The sequence below is a fragment of the Chanos chanos genome, chromosome 10 (genome assembly GCF_902362185.1).
Source record: "Chanos chanos chromosome 10, fChaCha1.1, whole genome shotgun sequence".
NCBI classification, from domain to species: domain Eukaryota; kingdom Metazoa; phylum Chordata; class Actinopteri; order Gonorynchiformes; family Chanidae; genus Chanos; species Chanos chanos.
Window position 1 is genome coordinate 3,452,607 of NC_044504.1, and position 25,857 is coordinate 3,478,463.

At 41.4% G+C, this 25,857-nt stretch overlaps 1 protein-coding gene across 1 annotated transcript; it reads left to right on the forward strand.

The window, feature by feature from the left end:
- The first annotated feature begins 1,836 nt into the window (after positions 1–1,836).
- LOC115822658 (aryl hydrocarbon receptor-like) lies at positions 1,837–24,763 on the forward strand. The gene is made up of 11 exons (XM_030786569.1): positions 1,837–1,911; positions 6,930–7,111; positions 17,995–18,095; positions 18,988–19,077; positions 21,013–21,133; positions 21,366–21,505; positions 21,696–21,898; positions 22,033–22,142; positions 22,409–22,550; positions 22,961–24,057; positions 24,663–24,763. Exons 1-11 carry the CDS (start codon positions 1,856–1,858, stop codon positions 24,761–24,763), a joined length of 2,343 nt encoding a protein of 780 aa, XP_030642429.1. The 5' UTR covers positions 1,837–1,855.
- The last annotated feature ends 1,094 nt before the right edge of the window (positions 24,764–25,857 follow it).

Here is a 25,857-nt window from a genome sequence, read left to right on the forward strand (position 1 = left end):
TAGCTTATAATATGCACTCGTAAAAGCAGGTAAAAAAAATGAGAGAGCATACCAAAAAATCATTTATTTCTCAATGTTGGTATTTCCACTGTGTGGTCCAGCCGTCGGTCATTTTAGCAGTGATACCAGACCGATGTTTGAAGCTTTACATCAGCTGCATGGGTAAGAGCCAAGAAATCTTTTGCAAAAGGAAAGTGGACTTAAACTCGTTCTGTTCAGCACTATTCCAAAAAGGAAATATTACGGGCTAGCCACAGGGCAGCAAACTGGAGGAGAGTTGGACCTATAATTCTCATCTTGTGAGAGAGTTGGCAGATCCCAAGGTTTTGGTTTGACCATTAAAGCTTCGGTTATCTATAAAAAAAGATTGAGCGGTTCTCTATAAAACTTGAGTCGGTCTAGACTGTAGTGTATTCGAAACTGATGTAAGCAGTCTATATACGTTAGGAATACACCGAGACGCACTTGCGAGTGCTTGATCTCCTTAATTCTAAGCTTGTTTGCTTATTCAGAGGGAATCGTGCCATCTGTTTTCTCATTCAGCCTGTATTTGAAACCACTAGGCGCTGGCTCTTGTGAATATGGTTACAAATAATGCGAGAAATGCAAACAGAACAAAAATGGAGTCGCTGTGACCGCTGGCTACAATTTTGGCAAGAAGTTAGAGAACCAGAAACTGAGCTTTTCAATCATTTCCAGTGTCAATGCATTAGATTTCTGCTTTCTGATGTCTCAACGCAAACTTTTTCCAAAGGCAGTTTGGAACCACTCCGGCCAGAGAGCTTATGTTTCAAGCGCACAAACGTATATAAACTGGGCTACAATACTATATTTTCATGTAATTCAGTTTGTTGTCGGACGGAATCCCATGGGAACTGCAGTTCAATTCAATTACAACTGTCACCCCCCCCTCCCCAAAAAACCCGAAGCATGGAGCATTTCAAACGGTAGGCCTATCCTCGCGCGCCAGTTAAAAGAGACGTTATGAATGACAAAAGCGACGATTTCAGCATGCCAGTTAAAAACATGAATGGTCACGCTCTCATATTGTTTTAATAAATCACGTCATGAAAGAAAAGAACCGATCGTCAGTCATTTTTTGACGCAGCAAACTGCTCATTCATGCGAGTCTGGCGCCTTCTGGGCTCATTGTATGGATTTACACGTTAGCCTAGTTTATAGATTGTTTATGTACGCCTCAGAATTAGGATGGCCAGCAAAAGTAAAGATGATTTGCATTTACACGTATGACTGAACGATGAAGACGGTCACCTAAAAAACTGACACAGGGTTACTCCTCCCCTTCCCTTCCCCGGTCTACCTTAAGGGACAATCGCACTTCCATTTCCTGAAACGCCCAACGCCTTCAGCAATAGGTTAAAATGAACCTCAGAGATTTTATGAAACTGTCCGGGACCAGCTCAAGTAGATCTACACTGTTGTGAATTATTGCGGTCGGGACTTAAAGTTATTGCCTTATGCTCGGCAAACTTCTTGCAGAAAGGAACAGAGGGATTCTGCTCAACTCTCAAATTTCATTCTGTTGTAAACATATTTTTTCGTTAACTTTGTTTTTTTGTGTTTGTTTGCTTATTAATCTATTTATTTTTCGGGAGCTCGATATTTTAACCGCGGACCGATCAAGGGCAAGTCCCTTCGCTTAAATCTGTCATCAATGTTTCGTTAAAGGGAACCCATAAAGTCCGATGACTGCGGAAATGTTCTGATGAGAATATTATCCATATCTGGATTTTAACTTCAACTTGTCACTACTTTCGTCTGCAAGAGAAAGAGTGCGTCTGGAAGGGGAGCAATACAGCGCCTGTCTCGAAGACCTTTAATTGAATTCGTGACCATGTTGAGTAACGATGGATATGCTGTCAAGAAGCGGAAGAAACCTGTCCAAAAAATGTAAGAACGACAAGAAAATTTGTGAATTTATCATTTCTATAATGGCAGGATACTGCGATTTTATGCGGAGTTCCAGGGTAGGCTACAAGTTGTAGCTTTAAAAAAAAGTTAATTTACATGCGAAATTTCACGACATTTGTTTTATTCCTTCTACGGTATTCATGCACATATATGGCATTTTCTCAAACACAGAGTGTAGTCGAAGTTTCTTAAACTTTTCGGAGTCACCTTAACTGTCCCCTCTAATGGAGTTTCGGTCTGGCATGGAAATGGTACTCCTGCATTTATCACAATCAAGTTTGAGTCGAGCCGCGCTCTCACGCAATGTTTAGAAGAGGGAGGGGAAGCGGGGTTCTTTGGCTTGGAGTAATGTTATTGTAATCCGATATATTTTTTTTCTAAACTTATTACGAAAACACTCTTTTTGTGACTCTACCCCTTTTTCTCCCAGTTTATATATCTCGAGGCAGGCAACTATCATTTCGCAACTTTGGTAAAATAGCAGAGAGCCATTATAAAGGTTTAGAGAGAGACGAAGTTTACAGCTGTCCTCATAAACTATCTGCTACTGACTCGTGAAGTCTTTGTCCTACATGAAACGACACAAGATCATTTTTAATGAAAGCTTATTTGCGGTCTCAGCACACTACTTTCAATCAGTTCTCGTTCTTGTTTGGGGGGGGGGGGGTTATTAACCTCTGTCGCATCGCTATGAAATCTGTCATATAGATAGGCATTATTGTCACATGCGAGTTGACACCTCTGGTGTCAAAATGCAACTACAATGTAAACACGGTATAGCCTGTGTTGTTATGCATAAGTACGATGTCAGTGACTTTGTCATGGTCTTTAAAGCAAACTGATTATGACTGATAATAGGTCACATGACTCCTAAAACACGGGTCAAATGACATTTGTAAGAGAATTATTAGTTTGGGGGTTTTTTTTGTTTTTAAGAAAGATGAGTGTGCTGGATTTGACATTTTTTGCAGACCTTGCAAATTATAATCTATGTCTTATAAGATGAATATTAACACACTTGAAAGTAAAGCATGAAATTACAGCAAGCTGTTGATATCATTAACACAGAATAACAAATGCACAACTTATGGGTGGGTTTTTCTCTTAGTCTCTTTTTTCTTTTTGCTTTGCTCACAAATGTAAATGCTTGGCTTGTTTTCTTGTGTCCTGTGTGCCTAAGTAAAGTTGTGTTCTGTTCTGTGTGCATGGAGGGAACTGCTTAAGTGCTAATAAAAATGAAGTGTAGGCAGCCTAAACATTGTCCGAAAATAGCAAGAAAAGACCCATGACTCGAATTGTCCCCGGGCTTGTTTATGGGGACATGGAATTTGGCCAGTGAAGTTTAGGGTTTCCTGAAGAGACATCTGGACCTGCACTGATTCTCAAGATCACTTGTAAAAAAGGCTGTGGCTACCCCATAGCCCCCCCCCCCCCCCCCTCTCTCGCTCTCTCTCTCTCTCTCTCTCTCTCCATCCCCATCCCACTGCTCCCCTCCATCTCTCTCATTCTGTTTGTTTTGTTACTGTAAGCATTTTATGGATATGTTTTGTGTGTGTATGTGTGCCTGTGGTCCGTGTGCCTGTGTATGTATATATACATTGTTGTTGCTATGCTATTCAAATCAGTGTCTACCCATATTTCACACATGTCACAATGTAATTGCGGTATGACACATGATAATGTATTTAGCTTGTATATCTTAATTTGTTCTGGCAAAGATCCTACTGTGTGAGATCTGTGTGTTTCAGTATACGTGTGTGTGCGTATGCGTGTGCGTGTGCGTGTGTGTGTGAGACAGAGAGTGTGTGTGTGAGAGTGTGTGTTGCGTGTGTGTGAGAGAGAGAGAGAGTTCTCTCTCTAGGATCGTAGTTCAATCCTTCATTACTCCATTGTTTCCTGTTTTGGTAGTTTGAGAAGGGCCCTGAGGAGAACTACTGTTGAAGAACAACTATTAAATTAAGTGTATCATTCAATCAGAGGAAAGCTCTCAAATGTGTTCTTTTTGGCCGTTTATCAAGTTGGCTAAGTAGTTCCAGCATACTGTGAGGCAAGTTATGACGAAAAATTAGTGTTGTTTTTATAGCGAACTGGCTAAGGGTATGCTATGGAAATGGATCTTTGACTACATTTTTTTTAGGTGTTTAGCATCCACTGGGCACTTGTTTAGGCCAATTAAATTGCAAATATATTCATTCAAAGGCTGTGACATTCTGGGCACAAACTCCGTTCCCTCTGCTAGAAATCTAAACCTTAGCCGCAAATGGGTCTTTAATAGTATGGCAGAGATTCCATGAATACCTCAGAATCAACCAACAAATGGTTAACTGCCCACAAAGTGACTGTTTTTCAGCCACATAAAATAGTACAGAACACAGACAGATGGATGCAAAGGATCCTGACAGAGGCCATGTGGAGGAATGTTGAATATGCTCTGGCTCCACATTATGACAGTCTGTTTCACTGTTAAATTCTGTGGCTGTTGGGTTTGGTCGGTCATTCTCTTTCATAACCAATGAGGACCAGTACACAACACATGCCTTCTATTCGGGAGTGCAAGGCATCATGATTCTAGAAAGGTCACAGGTCAAAGTGTACAGTGGAGAAGACCAGACGGAGAGAGCAAAGTTGCGACTGATACCAAAAAAATCAGGTTAAGTGGAACGCCAGGGTTCATCTCAGGACACTGAGAGAGCGAGAGAGAGAGCGAGAGAGAGCGAGAGAGAGAGCGAGAGAGAGCGAGAGAGCGAGAGAGCGAGAGAGAGAGAGAGCGAGAGAGAGAGAGAGAGAGCGAGAGAGAGAGAGAGAGAGAGAGATAGGATGTTGTGGAATGAAACAGGTTTGGATGTGCAGTTTGTTTCCTGATTTGTTGGCAGAATGTTCCTTCACAGAGTCCTCATAATTTCAAAGCTTGTGTGTCTTGTTTGTGTGTGTGTGAGTGTGTGTGTGTGTGTGTGGGCGTGTGTGTGCGTGTGTCTGCCTACATGTGCATTTGTGATCACAGTAAACAGACTGCATAGATTTAAAAAACATTCTAAGTACCAGTTGTTGTTACTGACCTTTCAAAGGTTTATCGCTGCAGCCGCAGCTAATTCCACTCATTCAGAGACTAAACCGCCATGTATGTTAGGCTACAAGACCACATTTAATCTCAGATTTGATTTAATAATCTACAGGATCTGTAGGTTTGACTACCTCACTTTTTCACCCGCTGATTCAATGTTATTCCTCAGCGTGGAATGTAGAATATGTGTATCCACTCCGACACCTGTATCCATTACCCTCATAAGTGACTGTAATATCATGCAGTGCCAATCAAAGTTAGGGGTAAACTGAAATGAATGCAATCTCCTGTCTGATCAATCGATTTTAGGAAATAATGCCAGCTATGCTCTATTTATGGAACGACGACACACACGAGATATCTCAGGTTATGTGTGGACGTGATAAAGAAAGCTAGAGTGACAGAAAGGCTGGAACAAAAACGGGTATTTAAGAAAGGAGAGGGGAAGAGCCATACGCATTTCCTATCAATAGAGAGGTGCTCCTTATGTTTAAAATTTTGTTCATTCGTCGTAATTATTTTTAAAACAGCCGCGAGGATCAGCTGTGGTTTGTTTAACTGTTTAGCCCAAACTGTCCCAAGGCTAATTCAGGTTCGCATGAACCCAACAATTATTCATGTTTACTTAGTTTTGCTCAGTTGACAGACACTCAACTACGCACAAAAATCAAGTCAGGTGTGTGAGTTTCATTTGATGTGTGAATCTGATGACTGTGTTGAGGTGAGAATTGTTTTCCTACCCCTTCTTCAGCGCAATGAAAGGCAACTCAGCTAAAAGTATCATCTATAAAAGACATATGAAATATATTTTAACGCCATATTGAAGGGATCACGTGATACACATAGCTCTATATTTTTTTTTTTGCTCTGGGTTTGCTCTTGCTCCCATGTAGCTTATAATGTGAATAAATCCAGTGGCAATCAGAATGAAACAATTGTCGTGAACAACACGGTCAATACTAGGAAGGTGTCTGCTCCAGGATTCCTGCTCTGGGCTGACAGTGACTCGCCACTGCTGATGCAAATGAGCGTCTGGATTGAAACATACAATCATACAAGTGCCTGGAGTCCTGTCTCTCAGCACCCCCCCCCCACCCCCCAAAAGATGACTGTCTGGGTTATCTCATACAGTGTCAGAGTTTTACGGGGGGTGGTTGACTGTACCATCTGAAGTCGGCGTGTTCACATCTGCTTCCTCTCCCCTTCCTGGGTTAATGATTTTACTCGTCCTCTGCAAGTCCCCGTTGTAGAAACCCTCACAATCGCTTGATGAACAAACGCCTTTGTTTGTTTGCGCGAAGGCGTTGTGTTTATAAGGACCACCTATTGATCTTTAGACTCGAATGTTTATCTTTTGCTTTTCGCCCGCTTTGTTCTCCCAAGGTTTTTGTTGTGTGCTGTGGGAGGTGTACACCTCACGTCTGGGCCATAGATCCACCTCCTTTCGTTCCTTGTTGAGCAGTCATGACTCAGCACTAACATCTTTCATCTGAGAGGGGCCTGTTGTTACTGGAAGCTTCTTTTGCGGTTGACATGAAGGGCACAGCAAACTTCCTGGCCTTAAACCACGCGCACTGTAAAAAGTTCTTCACTCTTTCTATGACAAACTCACACCGCTTAACCTCCGAATAATATTATGTGACCAGATTATCATGATAAACTCAGTTTTCAATGGATTCTGTTTTGAATGTATAAGTTTCCTATCATGGGAGCATGCAACACTTTAGATCTAAGGGTGTTTATCTGCACTAAACACTTAGTGAGTTATAAATGATCATTTATAATAAAGCTGTGGTAAATTTGCTGTGCAATGGTTTAGACGTGGTATACTCTCCTCAGCATCTAAGTCATTCCTTTAATGGTTTTACCAAATGAATTTCCAGTGGTTTAAAAAAAAAAACTCTGTGTTTCTTTGCTTTTCTCTTGGTTTCGACAGCAAGCCCACGAGCGAAGTTGCCCTGTCCAACCCCTCCAAGCGGCATCGGGATCGGCTGAACGGGGAGCTGGAGAGGCTCACCAACCTGCTGCCCTTCCCCGAGAACGTGCGCTGTCGGCTGGACAAGCTGTCTGTGCTGCGCCTCAGTGTCGGCTACCTGAAGGTCAAGAGCTTCTTCAACGGTCAGTACGGCTGGTCTGCCGCCTCAGTAACTATGCTTGTCTCAGATCGATCGATAAAGCTTGTCGTGTTTCCCCCTTGTCATTTCCCAAAACCCCACACTTACTGGTCAGTGTCAAAGGATTACTAGAAACAAGTACTTAGGAGACGAGATGATGATATTTAAGGCTGTGAGTTATGAAAATATTTTAAATTACTCATCTTGTGTTCAGAACTGAATTGAGACATTATGAAATGCATGAAAGAAATAAAAAAAAATCTTACATTTGTATCTATAATACTTAAGATTATTAATTCATAATTAAGATGATGGGGGCGCGGGTGGCTTCAAATACCATGAAGTAGCTTGGTATTGCTAAGGACCATACCACCTTAAATATTTCAACAACAGCTTTTCATTCTTTACTCCTAGCTCAGATCAAATGCAACGTTCTGATAGCTCTTGTCTGAAAAAGAATCTTCAGATGTTGTCGCTATGTGACGCTGCATTTTTAAAGCAATACAGGAGAGAGAGTCAGGAAAATGGAGCAGCACCACACTGGAGACATTCTGCTGAGACAAGGTTGTTGATGAATGCTAAGCATGCGTGGAATCTGATTCAAGGAAAAGGGGGTATGTTCAACCCCCCCCCCCCCCGAAAGTCACCGAGACGTTCAAGAAATGAAACTGGAACCACGCGCACCGAAACAGCCTGGTTTAGCTGCACGGCTATAAGATGCGAAAAAACAACGATAACAACAACAAAAAATTAATCCTTTGACACAAAAGCTTTTGCTATCTGAATAATAGCTTTTCATTGCTATACAGTGTATTTCAAAAAGGCGAGAAAGGCACTCCTACCAGAACAAAGAATGTGACTCAGTATTGCTTTTATACATTATATGTGTAAAAAAGAAACCACTGAGTCATCATCATTAACCGGATTACGTAAAGCAGTGGTGAGTCAGCTGAGTTGTCTCATGGCTTCATGAAGCAGACGTTTTCTGAGACGCGCTGTTTAGCATGTAGTCCGCGGCTAGCTGCCAGTGATGACAGTGAAGCTCATTTTCTGTTGTCCTCTGACATCCTTCTTGGTTAAGCACAATGCCTCAAAAACAAACAGGCTGCTACGAACCAATACAAATCCAATGTGACATTAGCCACTTGTGAACATTCGTGTCGCTTTGCAGTTTGACATGTTCTCCCATATCTTTTTTTCACCTTCCTTTTTTGTGCATTTTCATGTATTAATAATCTGATCACACCGTTCTGGTGCTTCAAACCTGATTATTTATAAAGAAGGAGAAGGAGGAAAGGCAAGCAGCCCTTCACAATTTGGACAACAAGCGCTTTTCCACAAAAGTTCAGATTAAGAAACTATTTGAGGAACTAAAGAGTTCTGCCAACTAATGCAGAATGGGAAGTGTTCTTGAACGTGTTCTCGTTTGCTCTCCCACTGCACCAAAAGAACTGTGAATATTGAATATTGAAATTAAGAATATGTCATGCAGACTCTGATCCACTATGGTTATTGTGGTTTTTGTGAATCTGCTTAATTTTCCCAAAAGGTTTTTCACAGCACTCTGTAGTGGGGCGTGTGCTCAGTTCAACTCATTGCAACAATATGTTCCGATGTATATTTTCATTCCTAGTCAACGACTAAAATTCCCTCTGAATCTCATCGTCCGAACAGACGCTAAGTAAAGCTTGCACCTCCTCATAGGTCTATTTTTCCTCCTCTTTTGGTGTGTTTTTGGTTTTACAGTTTGTTACAGATCACCTCTTAAAATGCCAGTATTTACTACCATTTCGCACTTGCTACAGTTTGCAACATTCAGCGCTTCAAGTTCCACCCCTATAGTTCCTGAACCATCAAAAAGTACCTGCTCTGGGTTGGTACTTGAAAAAAGTTCAGGTGCTATGGTTCAGGAGCCAAAAATGGCCCTGGTTCCTGTGGTGGAGAAAGGCCCAACCAGTTGCTTTCTCCTTCAATCTTTCTTTCTTCTTCTTTTTTTTTTTTTTTTTTTGAATGGATGGGTGGGTGACAGTGCCTGAGAAGGCAACATTCCTGCAGGATGCCGTTTGTGGCATCTCGTGTGTGCACTCTCACCTGCTTTCTTCCTCTTGCTCAAGAGCGGAGCAGCTCGTGAGAACGTCGCCGGCAGCCCAGGGTGTCTCGACGTGTCGCCCTCGCGTTTGATGCAGAGCTGATACATAGTGCTTGAGGCTAGCTTCACAGGCACGCTGTGGATAAAAGGCGGGTTTGAAAGACAGAAAGAAAGAAGGGGGGAAAAAAAGAAAGACAGAACGAAAGAAGGAAAGAAAGAAAGACAGAATGAAAGAAAAGACGGGGGAAAAAAAAGGCTTGTTTGTGAAAAAGGCCAGTTTCACTAAACCCCTGTGGCGTTCCATGGCAGAGGTGTTGCTGGCAGGCGACAGAATGGCGCCTTTTAATTACAGAGAGATTGCGTTATAAAAGCCGCCTTTTAAGACCTGAGTACTTAATACTCTGCTCTTTCACCTCCTCTTCCTTCCTCATCAGATTAGCATGAGTAATGAGTTATGGTCAAACGTTCAGTCTCTGAGAGTGACCCTTTAAAAACATTTTGTATATGTTATTCTGTGTTGAGTTTTTTTCCTTCTTCTTTTTTTTTTTTTAGAGTCGAGTTCTTTTGAGACTCTCAGACAAGTAAAAATCCGTTCATCAAAGTTTGGTTGACACATGTTGTTTTTACAAAAGACCAGAGATCTGGCTTGTGTTTACAAAAGAGGCTAGCAGACCATGTCAACCTACAGAATAAATCTCCCTTTTTCAGTTGACAGCATAATAAGATAACTGACACAGACACCTAATCCACGAAATCCTTTAGGAACTGACTTCAGTAACTGAACAGCATTTCTGGATTTAGACTCTGCGCCTATCTCACAGAAATATGCGAGAAGATTTGTCTCTTGGCGTTAGTTGCTAGTCATTGTTCGGAACTTGGCCCTGACTGGTTGAAAAGAGCCTTGGTGTTGGCGAATATGACCACAATGGCTCATTCAGATTCCACACAGAAGCAAGAGTCAGTTACCTGGAAACTCTGATCTTTATCTCGATTTGCATTGTGATCTGTATCCCCAGTGGACACTTAAGTGGGTACTGGATCTCGAAGTCCCCCTGCCAACAATACCCCCCCCCCCCCCACCCCTGCTTGTGGAGGTGCCAGTCTGCCCTGTGACCACCAGCCTGACAGACTGAGTGACTGTGTCCAGACGGAGACTTAACATTGTGTTTAGGGGAGAGGGGGAGAGAAGGGGTTCCTCAGTTAAGTGAACAATGGTGGATGAATAAGTAATATTTGTTAAATGGCCTCAACGTGCCAAAGCGTCGTATCAGTTACAGACGTCCCTACAGTGCTTTGATGCCATTCTTAGCGTTCATTGTCTCAGTTTTCCACCCTCCAGTTTCAGATCTGTGTGGAGTCCAAGTTGAGTTTGGCTGTAGATATGACAATGAATATAGGACATGGGATACGATTCATCCAGACAAGTGAGGTAAATGACTTGGAAAGAGCTCAAAGAGCATAAAACATGAACTGTTTCCCACTACAGTACAATACAATAACACTTCCAATGTATACTTCCATAACTCAGGAAGAACTAAGCACGCAAAGACGTTTTGGAATAATAATAATAAAAAAAGGCGGTTATGGAATAATAATAATAATAATAATAAAAAAAAGATTTTCTTTTCACTAATCCAATATAGAGCATAATTCAGTAACTTAGATGGAATAAGAATGAAAATGTTCCACGTTTTGCTTCTCCAAAAGAAGTTATTAGTCAAAAGCAAAGGCATATTCTCAGTGAACAGTAAATATTTGTTTTCTTGCTAAGCTTGGAATCTTTTGGGGCAGCAGCGGTGTTTGGATTTGTACAAAAGGTTAAAATGACTCAGGTTCTTTTTTTTTTTCTTTTTCGCCTTAGAGAACAGCAGAGAAAACAGCGTTGAAAGTTTATTTAGCGCATGTGGAGACAACTCCAGTCAAAACACTTTTGAACTGTCCTGTAGGAACAGGCAAACGTGTCTGATAAAGGCTCTCTTAACGCTGTGACAAAACAGACAAAGACAACTTACGTAAATTAACCATATTTAGGGCATGTAGCTTCTGTAAACAGCCCCGAAGGAATTCTTCCTGTGTTCTGGTACATAAAGGTTTAGGTCATTGGATTTGAGAACAACTGTAAAGGCTTTGACCTGCTGAGACGCTATTGTTCCCTTTTTATAACGCATGCACGCGGACACGTATCACATGTCAGACCAGGACTGATCAGTCATAAGCAGCTAGCACTGAACGGCTGATAAAACTTTGCCCTCTGCATCGAGAGATCCATTTTATATGCTTATTTTTTGGTTACACTGATTAAGGATGTGAATTCTGTCTATTGTGATATAAGTACCCAGAATTCTAATTCTGTTAAAAAGAAAAAGAAGAAGAAGAAGAAGAAAGAAGGAAAGAAAGATCTGATGGTGACATTTTATAATCCTATAATTAAATGTTCTTAATGCTCCATTTACTTTTTCAGTGTTGCATTGTATTGTAACAAAGTGAAGAGTCAACAGTGTCAGAAACGCAGACGTGCACCCTGGAGAGAGAAAAAACAGACAAACAAACATTTCATTTCCCTGTGACCAAAAGTGTTTTTGCAGAGTGAAGTTCATATCATGGATGTTACCATTACCAGGCTATGATACTATTTTCTGCCTTGTTTTTTTTTGGGGGGTGGGGGGGCATCTTAGAAGAAAAGTAGTATAATAGCCACTAATTCAAACTGTTATTATTATTACCCTGAAAATCAAAGCATGCACCCAATCAAACAGCTCCTCTCCGGTCTTCAATCAAGACCTGTGCTCTAACCAGATTGCGGAGGCTAAATTTAGACATATATGGAGCTATTTCAAACATTTTATTGTTTTCAGAGCCGCTGAGCGTTTGCTGTTGCAGCAAAGAAGTTTTGCTTTAGCTTTGATTGGCTGCTGGGAATACGATAAGGATCAGCACGGAACAATATCTTGATTAAGCTGAGGTCCTGAGCACAGACCCGCTTTTGACCAAGTTCACAAGATGTTTGGATTTAGGAGAGGGCCAGCTGAGTCCTTTTGCTTTTCATCATCCACAGCTGCTATGGGGAAGCATGCAGCATACGTCTCCTGTGTTCTCACATCAGCTCGATCAAGAGTGACATCATGTTGCTTGGTTGTCAATCACTGAATGTTGAAAAGTTTCCTTGTTGAAAACTGTCATCTTTGTTGTTGCTGTTGTTGTTGTTGTTGCATACTGTCTAGAACATATTTTCTGTGCTCGCGTGGTAAGACCCAGTGATCTGATTCAGTTAACTAGGAGCTTGATGTTGAATCAGGTGTACCACAGCTAAGCCACAAAAAAAAAAAAAAAGATGTGGAATGTGGAGTCTCTTTCTTTTTCTTCCAAAAGGGTGATTTCCAGGTTATACGCTCTTTCCATTTGTTTTTTTTTTGTTTGTTTTTTTTAACTCTACTTAATTACATACAGTCAGAATGCTGGTAAATCATTTAGGGTAACTAGTAGTTTTTTAAACCCTTCCTTTTGTGGTACAGTGAGGGAGTTTCGCTTGAACGAATATCCTTGAATAGCATCAAAAGCTTGGTTCATAGTTTGAAATGTGGTAATTGCAGCGTTGTAAACACATTTGAAAAGCTGGAAGGATTTGAGCACTAAAATGACAAGTAATGTGGACAAAAGGATTTATATTTGCCCACTAATCAAAATGACCAGTGTTTTTTACAGTATGTTATACATGTCCTTACTTTTATATATAACAGAGCAAGACAGCACAGAGTGGACCAGCTGAGCCAAGCCATACATTAGCCATCAGCTAAATACAGTCAGTTATGCTAGTAAGCTAATACACATACCCTCAACTCACGGGTTAGGTGTGTTGATCAAATCAACACTGGGTTGGGACCTAACCTATACATCGGGTCGGGACCTGAGCTATACATTTGGGTCGGGACCTGAGCTATACATCTTTGTAATGCCGCTCGACATTCTAAGAACGCTGATCCGGTTTTCCTTTCAAAACACAAGGGGGGCTGGTTTTGTTTTAGTCTTAGCATTGGATTTGGAAATCCAGCTCCCCGAAATGCCCTTGTTTGTCTTTTAACTTTGTCTTTTGATCACAAAGACAAGAATGCCAAACTTAACAAAAGGGTTTTGAATGTTGTATACACAAAAACTGTCTTTCTGTGTGTATGTGTGTGTGTGTGTGTGTGTGTGTGTGTGTGTGTGTGATTTCAAAGAGAGGCCGAGAGTGAACATGAGCTGTGTTTGCTGCAGTTGTTTCTCTTTGTTTTGACATTTTGGTTTTGTTCATAAATACGGTACAGAGACTGTAATAGATATACTGAGGGGTTTTTTTGTTTGTTTTTTTTACCGCAATGAGACAATGATGACTTTCACTGGTTTGATCCCTTTTAAAGATCCTCCCTAAACAGACTGAACTCATGGATTAAGTTTGCAACTTGAGCTTTATCAAAGTCCAATGAATGCAATATTGTTTACAAAAGACTCAGGGTTGTTTAAGTCAGTGTAACCCACCTGTAGCGACCGTGGATCAGTGTCACTGAGTTCAGAAGTCACCATGTTCACATCGTCTAGATTGGGGTGATTAACAGAAAACATTGTTACGCTGCTTTTGCTCTACTGGCTAAGCATCAAACGTGTCAATTACGCATTCTCATCTTCTTCTTCTTCTTCTTCCTCTTCTTCTTCTTCTTCTTCTTCTAAAACTGGGGTTTTACAGGAAACAGAGCTAATAGTGAATATCCTAATAGCTAACAGAGAACGGAAGAGCCGTTGATTGGTTACTCAGTAGCGCGAAAGCAACTATATTTAAGAAAAAAAAAACAAACCTTGAAAAGGCAGTATCAGCAATCAGATCAACCTAGAATGACAAAACCAGTATTAATCAGCCTAGGATTGGCACTTAATTCAGAATAACTGCTCAGCTCAATTTCCCACAAGATCATTAAAAGAAATTAAAAAGGTTCTCATTAAGATTAATTAGCTAATAAGACATGCACATCAGCAGACATGAAAAGAACCTAAATGTGCTGAAGCTTGGCAAAAATACCCATACAAACAAAAGAAACATAATTATGGTTAGTTGAATAATTATCCCTTGTTAACACCTTCATACCACAAATGCTTTTTGGGGGGATTTGACTACACCTCTCTGAAAACAAACAAACAAACAAACAAACAAACAAACGAGAACCTTCAGTGGTAGTTGGTGTGAGTATTTGGAGGCAAAACATGTGATTTGATGTTTGTGATTTCACCATATTGCAGCCTTTCTTCACTTACCAACTGAACCCATTTGCCTTGGCCCCCTTAATTGCCGCTTGCAGCTTTATTGTAAGATTTGGAGCAGTGTGTGTGTGTGTGTGTGTGTGTGTGTGTGTGTGTGTAAGAGACTGTGCAAAAGTAGCAATAAGAAAAAAAAAAGAAAAAAACTATTTGGCAGTGATGAATGCTGATTGTGTTAAAGCCTGGTCTTGTGCCAGAGAGCACGTTTTGCTCCTACAAGGCCAGTCTTAGACACACATACACACGCGCACACACACGCACACATGCATACACACACACACACTCTTTCCACTGCTGTAGGGTCCCCCAGGGTCTCTCCAGAGTCCTGACAAGAATGCTTCCTTATCTGAGACACTGTCACAGGAAAATCCCAGGATGTGGCCTCTCCCTGGTCCGGTCGTCCACTCCAGTCACGCAATTATTTGGCCAGAGTCCATTAGCTCTCCACTGTCTCATTAATAGTACAGGCCCATAGACATGATCGCTGCGTTTTGTTTTGGTTTTTTTTCCTCGTTATTTACTGTTCGTCTGTGCACGACCCCTCCTTCAGAGCATCACTCGGTTTTTTTTTGGGGGGGGGGGGGGGGGTTCGTTCTTTTTGCTTTATTGTGTTATTTTTTTTTTATCATTTTACATTTCTTTAATGTGAATGGTCCATTCTCCTCATGTCATTAGTCTTTTTTTTTTTTTTTCCTCTTTATTTTGTTTTCTTGTATTACATTGCAGTGATTCACAGCCATTTCATTGAACTAAGGGCTGTCCCTTAAGTCTAGACCACATTAAGGGGGTCGTTTGATTTTGCATTTAACATATTAAATGCTCCATAGCAGCTACATTCTTATCTTTTAATGACTTCTACAAGATGTTTGTGCTTCAGGAGCTCAGTTAGTTTGCAATGTAAAACAAGGCAGAGGGCAGAGGGTTTCACGCTAGGTAATACTTATCATTGGCGAATCTACAGGGACACCCAAAAGTGAACTCTGTTGAATTATGCATTATGAACATTACTCACTTTATTATAACATCCTTAACATAAACGCAGTTAACATGAAGTGTAAACAAAGGATTGTGGACAGGCTTTATCACATAAAGATGGAACTGATGTGCCTTGGGAGAGAGACGCGATTTTAAAAACATCCTTCTAAAACACGATACACATTGACAGGACAGAACAAGCCTGCTTTGTTTCTGAGTTTATATTTGATGGAGGTTCAGGAGCAAGCTCATAATGAGACATGTGTAAGACTTTGATCATGTGGACTGATGTTATGAGTGCAAAGCCTCAAGTCAACAAATACAGGTTGGGTCTGTGAATCTGTGAGTTTTCTCAGGAAGAGGATTTCTTTTGTAAACAAATAAATAAATTACAAAACATACGACATGATTTTCACATCAGTGCTTAAAATGAATGTGGATGTTTAATGACAATATGTACAAACCCTCATATCCAGATAGTCTCTCAGAAAAGACTCTGTTTAATACTATAGTCTCTTTTAATGTCATCCAGTCTAATCAGCTGTGGGGAAGAGTCTCAGTAGCTGGAGGTTTGGGGGTTCAAATCCCAAATGTGACAGGTCTGTGGTGATGAGCCTCCAGTCAAGACATTGAACACAAAGTTTGTTCCAGAGTACTTGAACTTTAACACCCAAATCCATTATTGTAGGTACCCAATGATATCCAGACAAGAACATGACCTAAATCAATCAATGTAAGCCTGTAGCAGAGGCTGTCTGTTTTCTCCTTTGACCTTAAGTCTCTCGACCAAGGAAGTCTTTGATATTTAGGTGAGGAGCTGACGTGCAAAGACTGCGATTGGTTAAAACAGAGTCTTGAGTCCATCCCTGTCCTATTCCGTCAGGCCTCGTTCCTCTCTCACACAAATGTTGCTCTTTCTCTGTGGTAGCTTGGCAGGTCAGAACCTGCTTTGCAACAGATGATACTTTGACACGATAGGAGAACAAAAGCTGCATTCAGCACTTGAGTCTCCATTTGAGGAGTCTGACTGATTGATTGGATCCATGCGGGTCCCGTCAGTATGTATCAGTCCACAGAGGTTTCGTGAACTAGTAAGAGGAGAAGCTAGAACATAATGGGCTTTAGATTCACACGTTTTCCAATTGGAGCTGTGTTTACATCCAACTGCGTTTACATCTAATGTTGATGGCCAATGGCACTTGAAATATGTGGTGAATTAGACTAGCGTAATGCTACACTAACAGTTTTGTCTGAGGTGAATTATCACACCCATCCTCCAACTATGGATCTATCAAGTCACATTTACAGTGCTCAGATAAACTCAGACAGTGCAATCCATACTGAAGGACATCTCCTCTTAGGGCAGGGGTGGGCAAATCTGGTCCTTGAGGGCCAGTGTCCTGCCGGGTTTTTGTTTTCGCTTCTTAGTTACATGTTGATTTTCGACCTGAAGACAGGTGTAAATGCTCTGAAGCCAATCGCAGATTGTATTTAATTAGTTGACAAGAAAAACAGTAGGTCTGTGGCCCTCCAGGACCAGATTTGCCCACCCCTGTCTTAGGGTATAAGATACAAAGAGCCCTTGAATTCAGCAGCTCTTAGAAATTATTACATTCTCCTTCCCTCGCTTGTTCATCTGTTAAACACGCCTGGAAGAAAAAAAAGTAGAAGGATATGTTCTTGACCCCACGGTACAATGAAAAAAAAAAAAACACTCATTCAAAACTCTATCCGATTTGTTTGACGATATATAAGCTTTTATCAGTGAAAACTGAAGAGAGCATTTGTAAAGCGTTGAATTTTAACCGTGACCAATATTCGACAAGGACACTAATTACCCCAGGGCAGAGGCCCCCGCGGTCTCAAGGCACATCAACCAAAGGAAGTGAGCCAAAAGTGATTCCCATAAAAGCAAACAAATGCTTAAAGCGAAGCTGATAAACCTCATCTTGTTATGGTGCCAAGGCTGATCTAGTGAATGATGGCACCCTGCGAGGAAAGTCATAACTTACCACACACTGTCTCTGGCTTTGACACGCAACAGAGTCAAAGGACCATACGCCTCTACTGGAGAACATCCAAGAAAAATGTTTGTTATGTTCATAATAGATTGCCTGTGTTTAATCCTATCTGTTAAGGTTGATGTGGTATTAACTCTTACTCTTTTTTCAGTCAAGAACACACTCAACGCTTTTTTCTTCTTCTTTTTTTTCAGTTTCTTTTTTGCTTTATCAGAGATTCTGATACCAAGCATAGTCGCCTGATAAGATTTAGTTTGCTTTCATGAAAGTGATCTTAAGTGAGGTGGACGGTTTTGTTTTGTGAGAGAAAACTGCTGACGTGTTTATGTACTTATGTATCCTAGGTGTTTTTGTGAGGCTTTGTACAGGCTGTGACAACACGTTTCCTTGAAACAGGTCAATAAAGAATCTATCTAAATCTGTCTAAAGTAAGAACATGAATTATCTCCAGTGAACGGACGGATGTGGACGTTTTGCATGTGCACATGAGCTGATTTTCCTCTCTCTGTTTCCCTGCAGCTGCTATGCAGAAAAACGGCGCAGGGTCTCCAGCTGAGCATGACATGGACACAGACTGGCTGAACGACCCTGAGTTCTCTGAGGGAGAGCTCCTCCTTCAGGTAAAAAAAAAAACAAAAAACTATTTTCTCCATGGATGGATGGATGGATAAATGGATGGATGAATGGATGGATGAACAGATGGGTGGATGGGCATGTTTGAAGGGTGTGACTTTATAGGATTATTGATGGTGGCCTCTACAAGAAGAGAAAAAGAACAGATGAGTGGATAATTTAATGGACTGAAGGTGAAAAATTAATTGACTAAGTGGCTGAGAGAAGGCGGACAAATGATACCTAGGTGGACAGATAAATGTAGAGACAGATTGTGAGATAAGACCCTATGAAAAGGACAGATGAGAATTAGCTGAGATTATGTAATAAACAGTCTGTTGCTAGACAGGCTTAATCTTGGGCAGATCGAGTTAATCCAGGTTGCGCTTTTTAAAAGCGGAACGTTTTGGCAACCGAGACAATGCCTCAGAACGGTCACGGTCAGGCTGCTGGGAACAAAAGACACAGTGCTCTCTCCCAAAAGCACTCTCATACACAAGAACATCGACCGACATGTTGGTGTTTCTGGATTTTTTTTGGAATGCTTACTCTCCAGGCGGACAACACCTGACTCGCTCAATTTAGAACAGAACGACATCCAAAAAACAGAACATTTCAGTGCACGCACGCACACACGCACGCACGCACACACACGCACACACACACACACACACACGCACACACACGCACAAACAAAATCAGTGATAAAAACAGTTTAATGGATGCATTGCTTGTGTGTTTGTTGTGCATCTCTTTCCCTGTGTGTGTGTGTGTGTGTGTATGTGAGTGGAAGGGAGAGAGAGGGGGAGAGAGAGAGAGAGAGAGAAACTGGGACTGGCTGTGTATACAGTGAAGAGTGTTGACGCCATGTGTGTTTGTTTATCCTAACTGTGTTTGCAGTCTCTCAATGGCTTTGTGTTGGTGGTCTCAGCAGAGGGATATGTTTTCTACGCCTCCCCCACCATTATGGACTACCTGGGCTTCCGGCAGGTGAGCGCCACAAAGAGTATGACTCTGCTTCAGCATATCAGATTAGGATTTTTATTTTCTCATATCCTGGAGACAGTGTCAGTGCCACTAAAAAGTGTTTCAGATGAAAGTTAAATGTTGTCTTTTCTCCAGTCAATTTTAAACAAGCTTAATTGTAGGTTTAGCTACATTTCAACAGTTATTTCCCAACACAGCCAAACATACCACAGGGGGGAGATTTTATTGAACTTTTTGTTAGTCCAACAAGCTAAGTACAGCTACAAACTGCCTTAGAACTGTCCACCGTTGAAGAGTGTAGCAGTCCCAGTAATAGTTCATGTTTTAAGAAAGAGTACATAATTAAATGATTTGATCATTTTACATTACATTTACATTTAAGATCTCAGCTTTTGTGTGTAGCTCACTAACCTGTCAACTGACCTTAATAGGAAATATATGACTATTTGTCTCACTGTCTGTCTGCAGTTCAGTGCATTGTCCATTTTAAACCTTACACCTCTTAATGATGTTGAAAACGTTGCCCAACACATGCTTTCATGTTCCTCCTTTTCTATGGTCATCTGAAAAATCATCATTACAAAGTTCAGATACCTCAGGTTTCAACCCCCCCCCCCCCCCCCCCCCACCCCCCACCCCCCACTTTGTTTTATGTAAAAGTGGCCATAATATTGCCAATACTGAACAACTGTGGCTATGAGATGCTTACAGCTTCAACAGTGATAACCATTGTAAACAGCAAGGTTTTGGCTTAGACCTAAACTAGAAAAAACAGCTGTTTCCAGTTACAACCTAAAACACGGAAGGCCAAAAAAGAAAAAAAGAAAGAAAGAAAGAAAGAAAGAAAGAAAGAAAGAAAGAAAGAAAGAAAGAAACCACCAGAAAAAAAGATAAAATAAAATAAAAAAAAAAACAGTCAGCTATGTACACATGGACATGTTCTCCCATTGGTACGTTCACTGGTAGCCTCTTAAATTTAAAATTACAATTGTAGAATGGACAGTAATGAACCACAACTAATTTGGTCTCCTCCATTTAGTCCAAAATGAACTGAAGAGCTCATATATAAAGAGTAGTGTCACTGATATGAGCCAAAGCTTTTCCTTTACAGTTTGCTGTCTGAACTGTTGTATGAGTATGTCATTATCAGTTTGCATTACGCAGTCGCCATGCAACGTGCCATTTTCTAGAAAGTTCCAAGCCAAGACGCTTTCATATTTGCTTTCTGTTTTTCTGTTTTCTTTTTTTTTTTCCCCCCTTTTGAGGGGATTAAATAGATCTTTGTCTCTTGAGTAGCGCCAAGTTCTTAGCGGAGGACTTCCACAACACCTTAGATGTTGGTAGAGTAGCTTACAACAGTTTGCATGTCAGCAGATTTGCCTTACCAGGTCTCCCACGCTGTTAGCCAAGACTGTGATCCCATTCTTTGACAACCTGCACCCAGCCCTCTGTTAAGCTGGAGCAGTCTTGAGCAGTCCAGCCTCCCCGCGTTCTGTTTGCTGATTCTGTTGGTCTTGGGTTAGTGCCACTGAAGAGTGAACAGTAGTTCTGTTGTTCTAGAAGGGTTTGTGTCATAGCAACAGGTGCTTTGCTTTCATTTATTTTTCTTTCTATTTTCTTTTCTCTTTTAACAAAGACCTACAGTGTTATTACCGTGGTATATTTATACTGTGCGCTAAATCAGACGCCCTGCCTTTGTGCCTTGCTCCAGAACAATTGTGTTGATTCAATCCGCTGTGTAGTCGTCAACTGTGTAGCTATGTAACAGTTAGGTATTGGCAATTCAGGTCTATGTCACTGATAAAAAACAGTATTGATGTTCTTCTGTAATAGGAGTTAAGAACTGCATTAGCAAGCACAATACAGTTAGCATACACGCCGCATATTTTTGCACTGTTTTTGGAGGCTGCAGCTTATCTCCTGTCTTTTCTCCGTCAGTCCGATGTCATCCACCAGAGTGTGTATGAGCTCATCCATGTCGACGACAGAGCCATATTCTGTCGACAGCTCCACTTCGCCTTAAACCCAGAGTCATTTAGTGGTGACCAAGGAGAAGATGGTGAGTGACATCTCGTTTGGAAAATGCGAATAAAGAAAACATCACTAAGAGTGTATACAATTTGATGGGAAGTGTATGTGAACTACTGAATAATAATTTAAAGATTTCATTTAAAGCTGATTAGCAAGTCTACCTCTCACTATAATATGCATTACACTAAAATAGCACTGGGACTTCATGATATGGGTGCATTCATGCTAACAGGTGTTTTATGATATTTTTTTTTCCTTAGATATGCAAATCAGCAGTGACATCACAAGAAATATTGTGACCTATGACCCTCAGCACATCCCACCAGAGAACTCTTCATTCCTGGAGAGGAGTTTTGTGTGTCGCTTCCGATGCCTCCTTGACAACTCCTCTGGCTTCCTGGTAGGTTTTGCCAACTGCCACACATTTTACTAATTATCTCTTCACCAACAGCAAATACTGGCCTCCCATGTCTTCCCACCTTAAATTTCATTAAATGATAGTCATGAGCAAACAATATTAACAGATGCAGTACATTTGGAAGACACAATTCCCTGACGTGAACTTCTAATACCTCTGTCAATCCTCTTAGGCTCTGAACTTCCAAGGCCGTTTGAAGTACCTCCACGGACAGCAGAAGAGGAATGCGGATGGGACGGCGGCCCCGCCCCAGCTAGCCCTTTTTGCCGTTGCCACTCCAGTCCAGCCTCCATCCATTCTGGAAATACGCACCAAGACACTCATATTTCAGACCAAGCATAAGCTGGACTTCACACCCCTGGGCATCGACACCAGGTTACCTTAAGACTGCATAATGCGGCCACTTCTGATAGTTAACGTTCAGTAGTACTTGGTCCTTTTTTGGGGGGATTTAAGTAAATGGTGGTCTATATCCAATGGAGTGTGCTTTTTTTCATATCTCTTTGCAGGGGCAAGGTTGTCTTGGGTTATACAGAGATGGAGTTATGTATGCGTGGGTCTGGATATCAGTTTATTCATGCAGCTGACATGATGTACTGTGCAGACAACCATATCAGAAGTATGTTGATGCTCTCTATCTCACGCTTTCCTCAACATACTCACTTTCACAACTCTATTAGCTTTCATCGTTCACATTCTGAGTGAATGTGATTGAATAAAACCAAATGGATCATCTTGTCACATACATGGAATTGACATTGACACACACGCTGCAAGCCCTGTTGACCATATCTGCATTTTGAATCTGCATGTGAATTCTTATGTAATATCTGGCTCTTCTGACAGGCAATTTTTTTTTCTGATTTTTTATGGGGGTTTTTTCAGTGATGAAAACAGGTGAAAGTGGCCTCACGGTTTTCAGACTGTTGTCAAAGACTGGGGAATGGATATGGGTGCAAGCTAATGCCAAGCTAGTGTACAAAGGAGGAAAGCCTGACTTTATCATTGCAAGGCAACGGGCCCTTGCGTGAGTATGAATGTTTTAAACCTTTCTTCAGATTGCCAGGTTTGTAGAAATCAACATAAGCATTATCGAAGCATCTTTCAGTTTTGAATTGGTACAGTTCAGCTGTTTAGTAAGTACATATTTCATGTCAAGTGAGGCAAAAGTTTGAGGTCTCTAGCTAATCTTGACATAGATTACACCCTCCAACATATATTTATATGATATTAAGTATACAACATTCAAAATACATGATGTCACTGTATGGGTAGTGTTAAAGCTTTTTTGTTTGTTTCTTTCTTTCTTTCCCATGTTTCTGAAAGTCATAAAACAAATATCAACTTTAGATCTGATGTCAGCTGCTTGGCTATGGTAGAAAGAAATGCTGAGACAGATGGCTTTTCCATGTCTTATCTTGATTTTTCTGCTTTCAGTAACGAAGAGGGTGAGGAGCACCTACGCCAGAGGAAGCTGCAGCTCCCATTCAGTTTCACCACAGGAGAGGCTGTCCTATACGAGACAAATCCCTCTCCTGATGTAACAGATTTCCAACATAATGACAAAGTCCCCACCCCTGGGAAGGACCTGGCCCAGAACGCCTTGGATCCTGATTCACTTTTGGGTTGCATGCTGAAACAAGACAAGTCTGTCTACCTCAATGAAGCAGAGCCTCAGCTGTGCGCAGACAATGTTTTCATGGATACTCAGGCTCTTCTCAGTGTGCCCAGTGACTCCTGGCAAGAGGAGACACCAAAAGCTGTTGATGTGAAGGAGGAATCCGCAGTGGTGGCCATGATTGATACACTAGAGCAGATGGCACAAAACAGGGACCTGTACACAGCTCTTCAGAAACTGGACGTGGACAGTGTGGAGCTGAAAGAATGGGAAAACGCACTCTTAAGGTTGACCAGAGAAGCGAGCGGCAGCGAGAAAGCGCTAAGTCTGGATGACATTCTCACCAATGACATTATCTCCTGTGTGGAGGATATCTTGCTCAAAGATAGCAACAAGTGCCATGTAGCACCGCCAAAACCAAGCAACGGCATGAAAGACCCACTTGCGGGCCTGCCAACAGAGTTTCCTGCAAATCAGTTAATACCTGATTTTGGATTATCTGGAGGGCAGAATTTTGATTGCAAAAGCCCCGCAGTGAATGGTTTAAACCAGCAGGAACTAGGACTCGGATCAGTTGGAACACCTGGACAAGCCGTGACTGGAGCACCCAACATAGCACGAGGCACAGAGAGACTTTCACGTCCAGAACATAGTTCCTCAGGGCTTAACGTGCCTTCTCTTCAGCAGCTACAGTTGAAAGACATTTTGCCTCCATCTCTTGAGATACCTGACACCAGTGACCTAAATGGTTCCTGTCAGAATGGCAATTTTAGCTTTGGACCTTCCATGATAGGATCTTGCACACAGGCTCAAAGTCGGAACCAAGTTTCAATGGCTACACCGTCAGCATCCAGTTTCATTCAGTCCAACAGTTATGGCATATACCACCAGAAAAAGATGCAGGACCATCCCAGCTGTACTGTGGACCAGTTTATGGAGGAACGATATGGAATATCTTCCATCCAGCACCAGCCAAATATGTTTCAAAATCAGTCCAATAACAATACGTATTTGCAAAATAGTTTGAACCAATTAGATCATGCCTTGGGCAATGGGGTGAGCAATGTAATATCAAATAATTGTGATCAAAATGCTTCTCCTGTCCAAGCAATGGACTTTGCAGGACCTCAAACAACAGGGGAACACTGCATCCCCGATGTCCCAAACCCTCTTCAGAACACATACCTTCAAAGTTGCCCATCATTCGAATCACAGATTAATCGCACTCAAGGACAATGTACACAACTACAGCCAGATCAGCCTTCTCCTAATGCAATACAGAGCAGATTCACACCTGATGGATTTGTCCAGGCGAGGAAAACCCAAAGGATATCTCAAGTGGGCCCATGGCTGCAGACCTCTCCGAGTTGCAGAGAGGAATGCAGAAACTTATCCAATGGGATTTATCACTCTCCACAGGGTGGACTTGCCAATAATCAGCCTTCTCCACTTAGGAGTTGCATGTTTGAAAACTTCTCTCCCTCTTATACGAATGGGGACAACCTGCATGGTTCTGGGCAGGCGGTAACCATCTCATCATGCTGGAAAACGAGGATTCCCAACAATCAGAGTCCACCGCAGGCATCCTGCTATTTTCAGTGGAGCCAGAATCAACCAGTTGAGGGCACATCCTCCATTTCACAGGAGGACGCTTGCATCAGTCCCCCATCTTTTCCCGGCATCTCGTCACCAGAGACTGTCATGGAACAATACCTTGGCTGCAATGGACAGACACATGTAAGTATACAAAAGAACACCAAACCAACTATTAATTTTTTTTTAAAAAGTCAACCCTTAGTGTTGAATTAGACTGTCATTGCCATGTTAGTGTTGTCTATAGAATTAGAAGACACACTGAAAAAATTTGAAACGTATGTCTTGTGAATAATATATCTTGTGATTTTGTATTTATTTCTTATAGAATACCATATTATTGATTAATCAGATGTCTAAACATTATGTTATTTCCACAGATAACAAGTCACCCAATGGCACTCCATGGAGCCTTCTCTTCACCGCTAGTTAATAAAATGTACTTTCCTGAGGGAAGCCAAGCCAGCTGTTTCAATGCATAAGGCTGTCCGTTCCCACCAGCGAAAAGAACAGAGCAACTGAAAGGATCACCGTGTGTATACCAGTTTACTGTACAGATCTAAAAAAAAATAGTTAATATTCCAATATAGGAAATCATCTGACACTTGGACTTATATGCTAGTGTCTCTGATGCTTTTTGAGCATGAGCAAAGTCACAAATGACAAAAATTGTTTTGTTTTGGTTTTTATTTCATTGTTCTGTAGTCCTATCCTTTGCCAGATGTAGCTATGTAAATGTTGTAAATAAATACAATTATATCTGCTCTGCGATGCAGTACGTAAAGAAGGCAGCAACACTGTTTTAGGAAAATGTGACATAGAGGCAGAAAACCTGGTCATTGATCAAAATGAGATTGTTTGGAACAACATAATGGGGGATCCACGGATTCCAGAAGTGATACTGATCACTGAACGAAAAGCCATAAATACAGAAAAAGAGCTGCCACCTTTGTTGACCCTAACGTTGACAACCCAGTTGAGCATCTCAGTGGAATTATGAAATAATTCATCAGAAATGGCAGCAGGTTTAGGGGATTTCCTTTAGGGAAAGAAAAATGTACAGGGACTCATGGTCTGCCTTGTTTTCATTTTTACAGTGTCAGTACATGAAACAGCTGATACC

Coding starts and splice junctions, on each gene's coding strand:
- LOC115822658 (XM_030786569.1), top strand. CDS start 1,856: ATGTTGAGTAACGATGGATATGCTGTCAAGAAGCGGAAGAAACCTGTC. Junction 19,078..21,012: donor ACTACCTGGGCTTCCGGCAG/GTGAGCGCCACA, acceptor TTTCTCCGTCAG/TCCGATGTCATCCACCAGAG. Junction 21,899..22,032: donor CCCCTGGGCATCGACACCAG/GTTACCTTAAGA, acceptor ATCTCTTTGCAG/GGGCAAGGTTGTCTTGGGTT.